The 12,734-nt window shown below is 55.6% G+C and overlaps 2 protein-coding genes across 2 annotated transcripts in view; both read right to left on the reverse strand.

The window, feature by feature from the left end:
• Ppp1r35 (protein phosphatase 1 regulatory subunit 35) overlaps positions 1-358 on the reverse strand; it is a 1,438-nt gene extending 1,080 nt beyond the window's left edge. The window contains exon 1 of the mRNA XM_055620654.1: positions 5-358. Within this exon, the coding sequence (XP_055476629.1) occupies positions 5-252 (248 nt within the window). The 5' untranslated portion in view covers positions 253-358. The remainder of the gene's footprint in view (positions 1-4) is intronic.
• Positions 359-9,755: 9,397 nt separating this feature from the next.
• Positions 9,756-12,734, reverse strand: part of Spacdr (sperm acrosome developmental regulator) — a 4,474-nt gene continuing 1,495 nt past the window's right edge. The window contains exon 3 of the mRNA XM_055620655.1: positions 9,756-10,215. Within this exon, the coding sequence (XP_055476630.1) occupies positions 9,976-10,215 (240 nt within the window). The 3' untranslated portion in view covers positions 9,756-9,975. The remainder of the gene's footprint in view (positions 10,216-12,734) is intronic.

The raw sequence follows: 12,734 nt of genomic DNA on the forward strand, positions 1-12,734 counted from the left end.
GGGCCGGGCCTCGCCGCCGCTCACCTGCCGCCCCCTCCGGCTGCCGCCCCGCCGCCCCTTCCGCCGCCCCGGGCCGCCGTCCCGCCGCTTCGGACTCTCGGGCAGCGGGCTCGGGCTCAGGCTCAAGTCCAAGCCGGGCTCGGGCTCCGGGGCTCGCGGCTCCGGGGCTCGCGGCTCCGGAGGCGGCCCCGGGGCCTCCACGGCCTCCTCGCCCTCCGTGGACTCCGAGGAGGACGCCCCGTAGCCCATCATGTCGCAGCGGCCGCGGGGTCCGGGGTTTCGGGACGCCGCTTCGCCTCCTCTCTCCACCCCTCGGGGGGCTACCGCTCCCGGAAACCGTTAGCCCTCACCGACGGACAGCAAGCCCGCCGCGCCACTCCATTGGCGCGCCTGGACGTCGCTCCCGTCGCTCCGCCCTCCAGCTTCCGGCCCCACTTCCGCCCTCACACGCTGACTTCGCCCTGAAGGCGGAGCGTTAGAGCGACGGCGCCCTAGGTGCCCTACGGGTTCCCGTCCAGGCGACTCTTCCTGTCGCGAACGCGGACATGGCGACCTCGCCTGCCAGGCGCTTCTCGGCGTTTGTTCTGGGGGCTAAGTGTTAGTCCTCTCTACTGTAACAAAACGCTCGCTGCATTCGCCCCTAGACGCCGTGCGAGGTGCCGCCCAGCGTTCCTGCAGGTTCGGGTCACGTCGGAACGGAACGCCTAGAGAAGCTTCCCTGCACGCGGAAGCGCGCTCCTTGCGGAATCCCTGGATTCCGGGGTTTGAGTAGGAAATGCTAGGGGGATTTACGGAGTATTACCTTAATTTGTGGGGCGTGGTTTTGGTTTTTAGAGACAGGGCTTCTCTGTGTAGCCTTGACTATCCTGGAACTCACTCTGCAGACCAGGCTGGCCTCAAACTCAAAAAGATCGGCCTGCCTCTGCCTCCCGAGAGCTGGGCTTAAAGGTGTGAGCCGCCACCACCAGGCCACTATCCTAATTGTAAGTCCATATCCCGGAGGCTGGCAGAGGTTAAAGGCGATTGCCACCAAGCCGAACAGTGCGTGGAGGGAGAGAACTGACGCCCACAGTTGCCCTGTAATTCACAAGTACACGCAGACTAAATAAAATTCACATCCTAGACACACACGCACGCGCGCGCACCTTAGAAGCAATGACAGCCTGGGAGTTGGAAGGAGAAAGGCAGACTCAGGACAGTCTTGGCTCCATAGTGCCTTGGTGAACATCCTGGGCTGTAAGAATTCCCGTTAACTAAAACTCAAAAAATGTGACTCTGGTTCCATATCCTCGGACAATTGGAAACTGCACACACATTTTCACACTCCTTTATTCACAGGCCCAAACTAGAAGTGTCCTTCAACAGATAAACTGTGGTCCATAAACACCATAAAATAGTACTTAGCAATAATGGAGAACAAATTATTGATACGGTTCAGCAACCAGAGTGGATGGTAGCCTTTGCCAATCTGAAAGGATAGATAATGTGTGGTTCCTTTTACACTTTTCAGAAGCAATAAAAGAATAGCAGGTGGTGCAAGCCTGTAATCCCAGCATTTGGGAGGCAGCACAGGAGAATCTGGAATTCAAGGTTGTCCTCAGTTACACAGGGAGTTTAAACCAGCCTGGGCTAAAAAGGGCTAAGGGAAGAGTTAGGGAGACAGCATGAGAGTAAAAACCTTCTGTATTAATTGTTTGTTTGTTTGAAACAGGGTCTGTCTCACTATGCATCTCTGCCAGACCTGGAATTCAGTTTGTAGACCTGGCTAGCCTCAAACTCACAGAAATCCTCTTGCCTCTGCCTCCAAGTGCTAGAATCAAAGGTGTGTGCCACCACACCCAGCAAAGATATACTTTTTAAATTCTTCACATTTTATTCCCTTATGAGGTGAAGAAAGTTACAACATTGCCTGGTTCTGTGGCTCTTCAGCGAGAAACAAAGCTTCTGTTCCCCTCCATCCAGGATCTAGATGGCCTTAAGAAGTTGAAGAGTCTCTGGAGGCTACGTCTCTTCCTGCAGTGGCAGGAAGCAAGCGTGAAACTAGCCATAGAGTTTGTGTTAAAGGGTTCCCTATGTATCTTCCACGAAGTTTATCAGTAATGCCCCCCCCCCGCAGCTCCCCAAAAGAAACAGGCTGGCACACAGGGGGTGGCAGGAACATGGGCATGGCAGGAACACGGGAGATGGCTCAGGGTAAGGTACGAAAGCACAGAACCTGAGTTCAAGCAGGGGCAGTGGTGGCCAACACCTTCCCATTTCAGCCCAGAGGCAGAGGCAGGCATATCTCTGAGCTCAAGAGCAAGTCCAGGGCAGTGAGGGCTACACAGAGAAACCCTGTCTCCTTTAAAATGGAAATAAAAAAGAATCTGAGTTCTGATTGTCCACATCTCTGTAAGAACCAGAACCTCGGTGCTGTCGGGTGGCCAGCCTAGCCAAAACACTGAGTTCAGGCTCACACTGGGTCCCTGCCTGACTGAATAAGGTGGGCAGAGCTAAGGGAAGCCTCCTGCTATTCATTTCTGACCGTGACACACACATGCAAGGAGCAACTCACTGCACACATATACATTAAGAGAAAAACAATAGCTAGTGCTGCCGCCCGTGAGAGCAGCTGACTGGCACGTGTCATGTGCGCTTGAATAAACCTGTGACTAAAGGGGTCTCCCCTTAATGCAAAACACACTCTAACCTTAAAGGAAATAAGATGCGTTATTCTGAAACCAAAACAGAAACGAAGTAGCCTACCCCAGAGCCCACATCCCAGTGTGTGACAGAGTCGTAAAGTTTTTACATTAGCAAGAACAAAGAAAGTCATAAATCAGGGTATTTCTCAAATGCCTGGGTGGGACCGGCAGGTAGGGCAGGTAGGTAGGCGGGCTGCAGCAGAAAGGCTCTCTCTGCCCCAGACCTCGGGAGCGATCCAATAACGTTCTTAGCCTTCACGTTGGGGGCAGCCCTTTGAACTTCCCTAAAGAGCACTCACCTGACACTTTCAAAGATGTTAGGTCAGACACACGAGGTGGCGATGAGTGATGTATTAGGAGGGCCTCCTAAAGCATATGTGTGTGCATTATATAATACAGAGCGTATTTGATAACAGTGAATTTCACTCCCCACCCTTTTTTATAAGACACCTCAGTGAGAGATGGCAGGATGGTGAGCAAAGGGGCTGCCACACTTGGCAACCTGAATTCCTTCCTGGGAACCCACAGCAGAAGGAGAACACCAGCTCCGGGAGGTTGTCCTCTGATTTACACACACTCATAGCTAGACCACATCCACTCAAATAAAATGAAAATAAGTTAAAATGTAAAGGGGCTGGGTGGGAGGGTGGATGTGTTGTAGCTCAGTGGAGCGCACTTTCGCAATAACAAAAAAAAGGTGGCAACCGAGGGTGGGTTTGAGCTGGTCCCTCTGTGCGTCCCCCTGTCCACACTTCTCTCTCCGCCCCGCGCGTCCTTTGCACCATCCCGCCCCTGTACTGTGTCTGCAGCGGACCAAGACGGTGTGAGAATTCTGGCACACAAATGGCCCCCGTGTGTTCCGGGACAAGGTTCCCAGTCTGTCCAGGCTCCAGCCCCTACCGCCTGGTCTTGTACGACCTCCTGCAGGCCAACCCTGGCTCCACCCCAGCCCCAGCTCCCTGCTATGGGCAGAGAAGATAGGACAGGAACCGTGGCCCAAAAGGCTCGCCTCTCTGGTGCATATCCACACCCGAGGAAGTATTGGAATACGGTGGGCTGCTCAGAAAGGGGCCCCGGGGGAAGGCAGGATGAGATCACTCATGTAACCCCAGCAGGGAGACTGAGGCAGGGAGGTCACAAATTCAAACCTGGCTTGGGCTCTAAGAGAGACTTGGGGTGCCTGGGCCTTGTGGTCCCGGGACAGAACCCTCACGTGTGCTAGGTCACCACAGCCCTGTTAAGCTGTGGTGCCCTCTGAAGCTTCAGGCCATCCCTGCCCTGTCCTACACACGGGAAAACAGGCTGGGAACAGGGAACTAGCTCACGCATCCGGTTGCTTTCAACAGCTTCCGGGGCTTCTGGGTTTGGGGGGGGAGGGTTGTTTTGTTTTGTTGTTTCGTTTTTGACAGTGTCTCCTGCATTTCTGGCTGATCTTAACCTTTCTGTGTCACTACTATGGCCTTGAACTCCTGATCCTCCTGCCTCTACCCCCAAGACATCCTGAAATTACAGGCTTGTGTCACCATGCCCAGGTCAAGGGGACATTTTTCAATGCACAGTTTGGAAGGATTGGGCCATGATGTTAAGAGCCAGACCTGTGTTGGTCTGGGGTTGACGGCTTAGTTGCCGGGACGAACGAAGGTCATCTAGAAGTTTTTGTGTAAGGCGGTGTCAGCATCTTTGCGAGCTGGTGATGCTAGCTTTAAAAACTGGGTATGAAGCCAGGCGGTTCACACCTTCAATCCCAGCACTCAGGAGATACAGGCAAGTGGGCCTCTGGATTCAAGCCCAGCCTAGGAGAGCCAGGGCTACACAGAGAAACCCTTTTCTGGAAAAGCCAAAATAAAAGAGGGGAGAGGGAATGAGAGATAGACAAGGAACCATTATGTATTTCTGGCTGGCCCGGCTGGCCCCTATTTAAAAACGTTTATTACGTGTGTGTGTGTGGGGGGGGTGTCTCCTTTCACCATCTGGTCAAACTCAGATCACACTCCAGTTGTCAGCCTTGGTGACAAGCGTCTACCTGCTGAGCCATCTCACCATCTCACGCTGTGGCTCTAACAGGGTCTCACGTGGTAACTACTGTCTGGAACACACACACAGCCTCCTGACCCCTCCTCCTTTCCCCACTTCAAGCACCCTGCTACACAGCTCACACTGGCCTTGAACTTGTGACTTGTATTCCTCCTTCAGCCTTCTGAAAGCCGGCCTTCTAGGTGATTGCCACACACCCCCCCTAGTTACTGTTCTCTGTGTGTACTTGTGTGTGCGTGCTAACAGATTCCCTGGAACTAGTGACAGAAAGCCGCTGACAGGTTCTGCAGTGGAAGTTTTGGTTTCTGTAAAAACTTAGTTATGTTTTAAGTATGCTTTTGTTTTAATCCCAAGTGTGGGATATGGCACTGCCTTGGTTTGTCCACAGCTGATAACTGCCCTGTGCAGGGCGTGTTCTATGCCACCAGGTAATGGGCTCATGTGACTCAGAGAAGGCGTGGTCTTGGGATTCTGAGGACTCTACGAGGATATGCCCTAAGAGAACAGAGGGCTTCGAGAAGACGGATGGAGGAAGAAGCCTGCTTGTCTGTCCTGCTGTGCTTGCTGTTGCTGGACACGCTGACCACCAAGATTGGTCTTTTCTCAAAGAACAGGACGACCCTAACCAGCGGGAACTGATTCTAAAGATGTCTACGCCCCTTTCCCTTCTAACCTTCTTCTTTCCTACCTAGGGTTGGGGCGGGGTGGTTGGAAAGGAAGCAGAGGCCTAAGAAACCCAAATAAAATAGTTTAAAAACAGTGCCTGTAAGTTTACACTCTCAAGAATGTCCAACCAGCAGCCTACATGCCAGACGCCCGCCAAGAGAGCCATGAGCGGGGCCTACCCCATCTGAAGAAGGCAGTGTAGCAGGGTCTTAGCTTAGACAGACCTGCCAGGAAGAGGTGAATGGATTACGGGATCACAGGATTTGAAGTGTTCAGGTGTAGCGGTGTATGCCTGTGCCTGGCAGCCAGGACGCTGAAGAGAGCGTGAGTCTGCACCCAGCCTGGGGTACATATGAGACCGTGCTGAAGAGGAATGGGGAAGACTAGAGAGTAGCTCCGTTGATAACGTGCTTGGGTAGCATGCATGAGGCCTGGGGTTCAGTGCCCAGCACAGCTCTTAAGAGGCAGGCATGGTGGCATGTGTCTCTAATCCCAGCAGTTGGGAGGTGGAGGCAGGATAGGGAGTTCAAGGCCATCCTCGGCTACATAGAGAGTTCAAGGCCAGCCTGGGCTACAAGAGGCCTGCTCTCAAACACACACATAAAGTTTTAGTTAATTTAAGTGCTGGCCTGGCGGTGGCGGCGTGCCATCTTTAACCCAGCGCTTGGGAGGCAGAGGCAGGCGGATCTATGTGGGCTCAAGCTCGTTCTACAGAGCGAGTTCCAGGCCAGCTAAAGCTAAAGAAGTGGAGGAGAAGGGGTGGGGAGAGGAGCATTAGACAGGCAGCTTCCTTTCTCTGTCATCTGTCTCTTCCCACCAACAGGAGTCCCTGTTGGCCAGCCCCTCCTCCGATAGCTCACTGGATCCTTCCGGGGCGGGTCACAGTGCAGGCCGAACGGGTGGAGGGAGGAGAAGCAAGCTCTACGCACCGGGTCCCTCCATGCCCACCTCCTTCCCTCGCCCAAGCCTGCTGCCACAGCTCCGGGCTCAGACGAGCTGAGCCGAGGAAGCCGGGAGAGCTGTGCAGAAGGCTCCCGCGGCTGCGCGCTGGCTGAAGGCGCCTTCCTGTAGCTGCCTCCCACGTGATGCTGAAGGGCCAATGAGGATGGCGTTCTTTTCCATTAGGCCACAGCCTCCGGCCCAAACCAGGTGTTGGGCCTGTGGGTACCTGCCTGGTGGTTTGCCAGTGGCTGTCGGGGCCTGCCTGTGCCCTTTTGGACCCTCCGTGTGCACTCTGAAACTGTCTCTGTTTCTCTCCCTTCCTCCCTCTCTCTGGTCTCGGAGCCCCTTGCCTCAGCCTCTGGAATAGCTGAAATTACAGGGCTGTGCTACCAACCAGGCTGGCTGTGGCGCAGCCGGGGACCGGAGTTTGGAGCCGTCCTCTGTGTGCGAGCCAGGCTCAGCTCACCACGTCGTCTTCACTGGGGACCTCGGGTGTCAAGAGTCAGGGTCAGGGTCAGGGTCCACCTTCAGTTGGTAAAGCACTTGTCCTAGCACACACAGAGCCCCGGGTTTGGTCCCCAACACCACACTAAGCCACATCAGCAAACAAAAACAGCACGCATGTGGACTCTCACAGGGTGGGGAAGGAGGGCAGGGTCATCCTTGTTTGCGGTGGGGGGGGGGGGGGGGGGGGGGGGGGGTGGGCGGTTGGGGGGGGGGGGGGGGGGGGGGGTTGCGGCCAGCCTGAGCAGTTTAGTGAGACCTGGTCTGAAAATGTAATGTGACAGGACCCCAGGTGTGTAATCTCTACTACACTCTCATCGCGAAGAAGGCTGAGGCAGGAGGATTGAGAGTAAAAGGCTAGCCTGAGCTACACAGTGAGATTCTGTCTTTAAGAAGGAATGGGGCTGGAGAGACGGCCCAGTAGTCACAGGCTTTGGATTTGACTCTAGCACGCCTGTGGCAGCTCACAACCGTCTGTAACTCCAGTGCCAGGGGATCTACCTCAGGCACCAGGCACACACGTGGTCAAAGCGTGTGTGTGGGTGTGTGTTTGGGTGGCTGGGTGGCTGGAGAGAGAGTGGGTAAGTGCCTGCACAGTCATGAAAACCTGAGTTCAGCACAGGAAAACCTGGCTGTGCGCACAGACATTGGTAATCCCAGTTCTGGGGGAACAGAGGCAGGTGGGTCCCTCGACAGCTGGCCAGCCCCGGGTCCCAGCGAGAACCCCGTCCAGAAAAAACACGGTGGGGAGACGCTGCGGACGACACCAGAGTGAGCGCTGCGTCTGCAGGCTCTCCCTTGTACACGGTCCTTACACGCGCGTACATGCACGCGTGTTGGAAGGGGGCAGCTGGAGGGCTTGGGGGCACAGCTCAGGGTAAAGCGCCTGCCTTCGGCTGACATGCGCCAGGCGCCGGATTCCATCTCCAACACCACAAATGCCCAGGGCATGTCCGGGCGAGCCTCGGTTCCAAACTTTCCAGAGGCTGCACTCTAGGGCAGTTCCCCATGCTGTGGTGACCCCACCAGGAAGTCATTTCTGCTGCGTCTTCCTGTCTAGGCTTGCTACTGTTATGGACCGTAATGCAAATACCTGTTTCCTGATGGTCTCAGGTGACCCCTGTGGAAGGGGTCGAGACCCACAAGTTGAGAACCTCTAGGCTTGAGCGTGAGTTTTCTGGTAAATTGAGTCTCTCAATCCTTGCTTGCTGCTCTTTACTGCCCCTTGCTGTCAGGGCACAAGGTGCAACTCACAAGTAACTTCCCTGTGTGTGGATGAAAGCCAGGGACGAGGTCTCCCTCAGCTGTTCCCCACATTAAAGTCTTTTTTACACTGTGTGTGTGTCAGCACGCACAAAGCATATACGTCTGGAAGTCAGAGGACAGCTTTTCACAGCGCTGTGAGGGCCATTTCTCCTCCCTCCTCCCGTCCTGTGGGTCCCAGGAATTATGCCAAGGTTGGCTGGCTCAGTGGGAGCTGCCTTCACCGCTGAGCCATCTCACTGGCCCTCCGCCGTATTTTGTGAAACGGGGTCTCTGGCAAAGCAGCTTACCCATCCCGCTAGGCTGACTGGCCGATATGTGCCCCTGTGCCTGGCATTTTCACGGTGCTGGGGCTGCCAACTCAAGTCCTCGTGAGGTAGCTGAGGGCGACCTTGAGCTGCAGACTTCCCCACCTCGCTAGCGCTGGGATTACAGTCACGTGCTGCCTTACCCAGCTTGCGCAGTACTGGGCTTTGTGCATGCCAGCTAAGGGCTCTGCGCGGCAGCCCCAGCCTGTGACTTCCAGGGCCATCGCCCAGATCAGCTGCCTGCCCTTCCCTGTCTCCCCTCCTTCCCTCTCCTCCCCGTCTTCCCCACTTCCCCTCTCCTCCCCGCCTCCCTCTCTCCCCCACCTCCCCTCTTCTCCCTTCTCCCCTCTTCTAATCAAAGAGCTCTCTGCTCTCTAAGCTTCAAGCCTGGCTGTCAACCCGAGCCCTAAGGACTCTCAAGCCCCATTTCTAGCTGTTTCCTTGGGGAGCTCCCTCTGCCTGTGAAGGGGCGGTGGGACAGGACTGGGACCCAGCACGCCCCCTCATCACCTCAGGTACACACAGCCTCCCTCCCAACGACCGTGCACCTCCTCCACAGACAGTCCCCCGTCTCAGCTAAAGAGCCATAGCTCCTCCGTGGCCTCCTCAGCCCACCCTGACCTTCATCCTTCCCAGCCTTGCTCAGAGCCCACGGCTTTCCAGACAACCTGGGGAACATCACTGCCACCCATCGGCAGGCCCCAGGCAGTGGGGCCAACTCTCTTCCCAGCAGAGGGCTCAGGCATGGGCATCCCCAACCAAGGCTTCCCAGCTATCACACCCTCGTCATCACAGCACACAAGACACTGAGGCGAGGGACCAGCCAAGGTCCTTCTTCAGTGCAGGCTGCATGCTGAGCTTGAGCCCAGCCTGGGCTGCACATACCTACCGGGTGAAAGTGCCCCTCAAAGCTGACAGCCTGTGTTCCACCCCTGTGCTCCGCGTGGAGAGCCGATTGCTGCAACACGCGCGCGCGCGTGCACACACCCCCCCCCCCCCCCCCCCCCCCCCCCCCCCACACACACACGTCCTTAGCTGGAGGGCCTTGGATGAGTCCTTACCTTATGGAATTGCTAGAGAGGCCAGGGCGCCACCCAGTGGCCAAAGCTGATGCTCCGTGAATGGATGCTGTTGCCATGGTTACTGACCAGGCAGCGCAGCGCAAGGCAAGATTACTCCCGGGAGTAGGTGGAGGAGACAGATCCTGTCCACCTCTGACATGCAAAAAGCCACCTCAGGTTCCTCCTGTTTCTCTCCACACACATACCCCGAGGGCCCAGCCCCAGCCCGGCCAACTCCCCTGACCGCCTGTCTCCCTCACGAGCACAGACTACATCTCAGAAACATGGTGTTTATTTCTCAACATTTAGATAATTTGTTTTGCCTTACAAATTGGATAAACACGGAGAAGGGGAGTATGTTCGACCCTAGGCCCCGCCTCGGGCTTCGCGTAAGAGGCGACAGTGTGGTCAAGCGTCTCCGGTGGAGCAGCTCTGGCCCGGCGGCCCCCGCGCCCTTCCTGTCGCCCTCCTAGCAAGCGAGGTGGGGGCTCCTAAGGACGTGGGGCTCCCCGCCTACAGGGAGCTGCGGGCGTCCTGTTTGAGGCCCTGCACCGGGTCGGAGTGGCGGGAAGTGTGCGAGGCGTGCGAGCGCATGCGGCGCCTGTGGCGGCGCTCCTGCCTGCGGGCCAGCTCTCGCAGCTGCTTGCGGATGACCCAGAGCACCAGGTACACCTCCCGCAGCATCTCGGCCTCCGGCGTCTTCAGGGACGACCCGGACCTCACGCAGGTCACCGAGGCGGAAGTCACAGAAGACTGCAAAGGACACACGGGGCCACGTCAAGGGAGGAGAGATGGCAAATGAAGAGCAAGTGTTCAGCTCGCGCTGCCTCCTCGCTCAGAGCAGCCCGGGCGCCACCTCCTCCAGGAGGTCCCTTCAGCTTTTCCTAGGCGATGGTCCTTCCTGCCCTGGTGGCTGCCCTAAGGGTCCATGTTTCCTCTGCCTTCTCTTCCTCCCTCCCTCCTTCCCTCCCTCTCTTCTTTTCAGTTAGAGGTTGGAACTCATGTATTCCAGCCCACACTTGAAGTTGCTATGTGGTCGAGGGTGGCCCAGAATCCCTGACCCTCCTCCCTGCACCGTGTGGTGCTGGGATGGACCGACAGTCTCATCTAGGCAAGCACAGAGAAAACAGCCACAGAGCCGCCCGGTGTGGGCTGTTGAGTGTCACACACCCAGGCTGGCTCTCAGCCCGTCTTCCTGCCTGGGCCTGAGCGCTGAACCATTGCTCAGCTCATTTTTTTCTTTCCTTCCTCTCTCCTTTCTTCTCTCCTTTCCTCTCCTCTCCCCTTCCCTCTCTCCCTGCATCCATTTTTTGTTGTTGTTGTTTCTGTTTTTCAAGACAGGTTTCTCTGTGTAGCCTTGGCTCTCCTGGACTTGATTTGTAGACCAGGCTGGCCTTGATCTCACAGACGTCCGCCTTCCTCTGCCTCCCAAGTGCTGGGATCACAGGTGTGTGCCACAATGCCCAGCTTTCCTGCATCCATTTTTATCTTTCTGTTTTGTTTGATTTTGAGACAAAGTCTTATCCTGTTAACGCAGGCTGTCCCGGAGTTTGCTATGGAGCCCAGGCTGACCCTAAACTTGAAGCAGTCCTCCTGTGTCCACTTCCCAGATGCTGGGATTCCAGGCGTGAGCCAATACGGTAATCGCTGAACACGTATAAGGGTACACAGGCTCCCACATTCACACACGCATGCGCGCGCGCACACACACACACACACACACACACACACACCCAGCAACTATACTGGCAATGTGCGAGCAGCGGGGTCCATAGATGAACAAATCCCTGTGCTGTGTCGTATGAAAGTGTCGTATTTAATGTGCCGGCTTAAATTGCTGCTGTTTAACCCTGTTATAACTAGACTGGTGCCACCTGCCTGTGATCCTAGAGTGTGGGAGGCTGACCAAGAGATCAAAGGTCAGCCTCTGCTTCAGAGTAAGCTGAAGGCCAGTCTAGGTTTCATGAGACCTCATCTCAAAAAACAACAACAACAACAACAACAAAAAAACCCATAAAATTGATATTGGTAGATTCACTGATTTTATGCAGACATTCCTAGGATTTTTGTTGTTGTTTTGTTTTTGTTATTTTGAGACAGGGTCTTGCTATGTAGTCTTGTCTGTCCTGGAACAGGCTGGCCTCAAGCTCACACAGAAAAACCCTGACTCAAAGAAAAAAATCATCAAGGCTCTAGATTGGGTTCAAATTCTGCAGCCAACCTGGCCATCTATCTTGCTGTATACAAGTAGGTCTTCGGCTCAGGGACCACCGTGCGCCTTTCCCTACCACAGACAGCGCCCACCCCAACAGCTCTTTCCTGCTTCTCCCTGCCCTCACCTAACACACAGGCGCCCCAGCCCCACTGCGCACTTCTTCCATTTCACCTCAATTTTCATCAGGCCAATCAAGCTCCATCAGGCCCGTTTCCCTGTTTCCTCCTCTATGGAAGCAGTGTTTGCTGTTCCACGCCCAGCTCTTCATAGGACCCCCTCTCTTGGTACCCAAATGCTCTCTACCTGAATGGCGCTCCCTTCAGGGGGGAAACCAGCCCAGCCTGTCACCCTGGCTGTGAGTTCCACAGCAGAAGAGTACTGCAAATGACTGAACAGAACTCGGGAGCTGGACACATAGCTCAGCTGGCAGGGTGCTTGCCTAGCATGCACAAAGGCCTGCACAAAGGCCCAGGTAGCAGTTGTCGGTAATCCCAGTGCTGAGGAGACGGAGGCGGGAGGATCAGGAGCTGGAGGCCAGGAAAAAATGGCCCAGCTGGTAAAGTGTTTGCCATGCAAGCATGAAGACCTGAGTTCAGATCCTCAAAACCTGTGCTGAAAGCTGGGTAGTGGGCTGGCGGGATGACTCAGTCTGCTCCTCCAGAGGTCCTGAGTTCAATTCCCAGCTCAGCCACATGGTGGCTCACAACCATCTAGACTGGAATCTGGCGCCCTCATCTGGCATGCAGGCGCACATGCCGGTAGAGCGCTCAGACATAAAATAAATAACATCTCTTAGGAAGGAAGCCTGATAGCAAGCTGAACGGTGGTGGTAGTGCATCCCAGCCCTCGAGGGCCGAGCTGTGAGTTCGAGGCCAGCCTGGTCTACAGAATGAGTTCCGGGACAGCCAGGACTACACAGAGAAACCCTGTGTTTCAACTACCCCCCCAAAAAAACCCCAACAAAACCAAAAATGCTGGCTACTGTAGCATGATATGTGTAGCCCTAGCACTACAGAGATGAAAGCAGGATGCCCGGAACTCTCAGGACGAGCAGACG

Source organism: Psammomys obesus, unplaced genomic scaffold (genome assembly GCF_907164565.1).
Source record: "Psammomys obesus unplaced genomic scaffold, mPsaObe1.curated_primary_1811, whole genome shotgun sequence".
Taxonomy (NCBI): domain Eukaryota; kingdom Metazoa; phylum Chordata; class Mammalia; order Rodentia; family Muridae; genus Psammomys; species Psammomys obesus.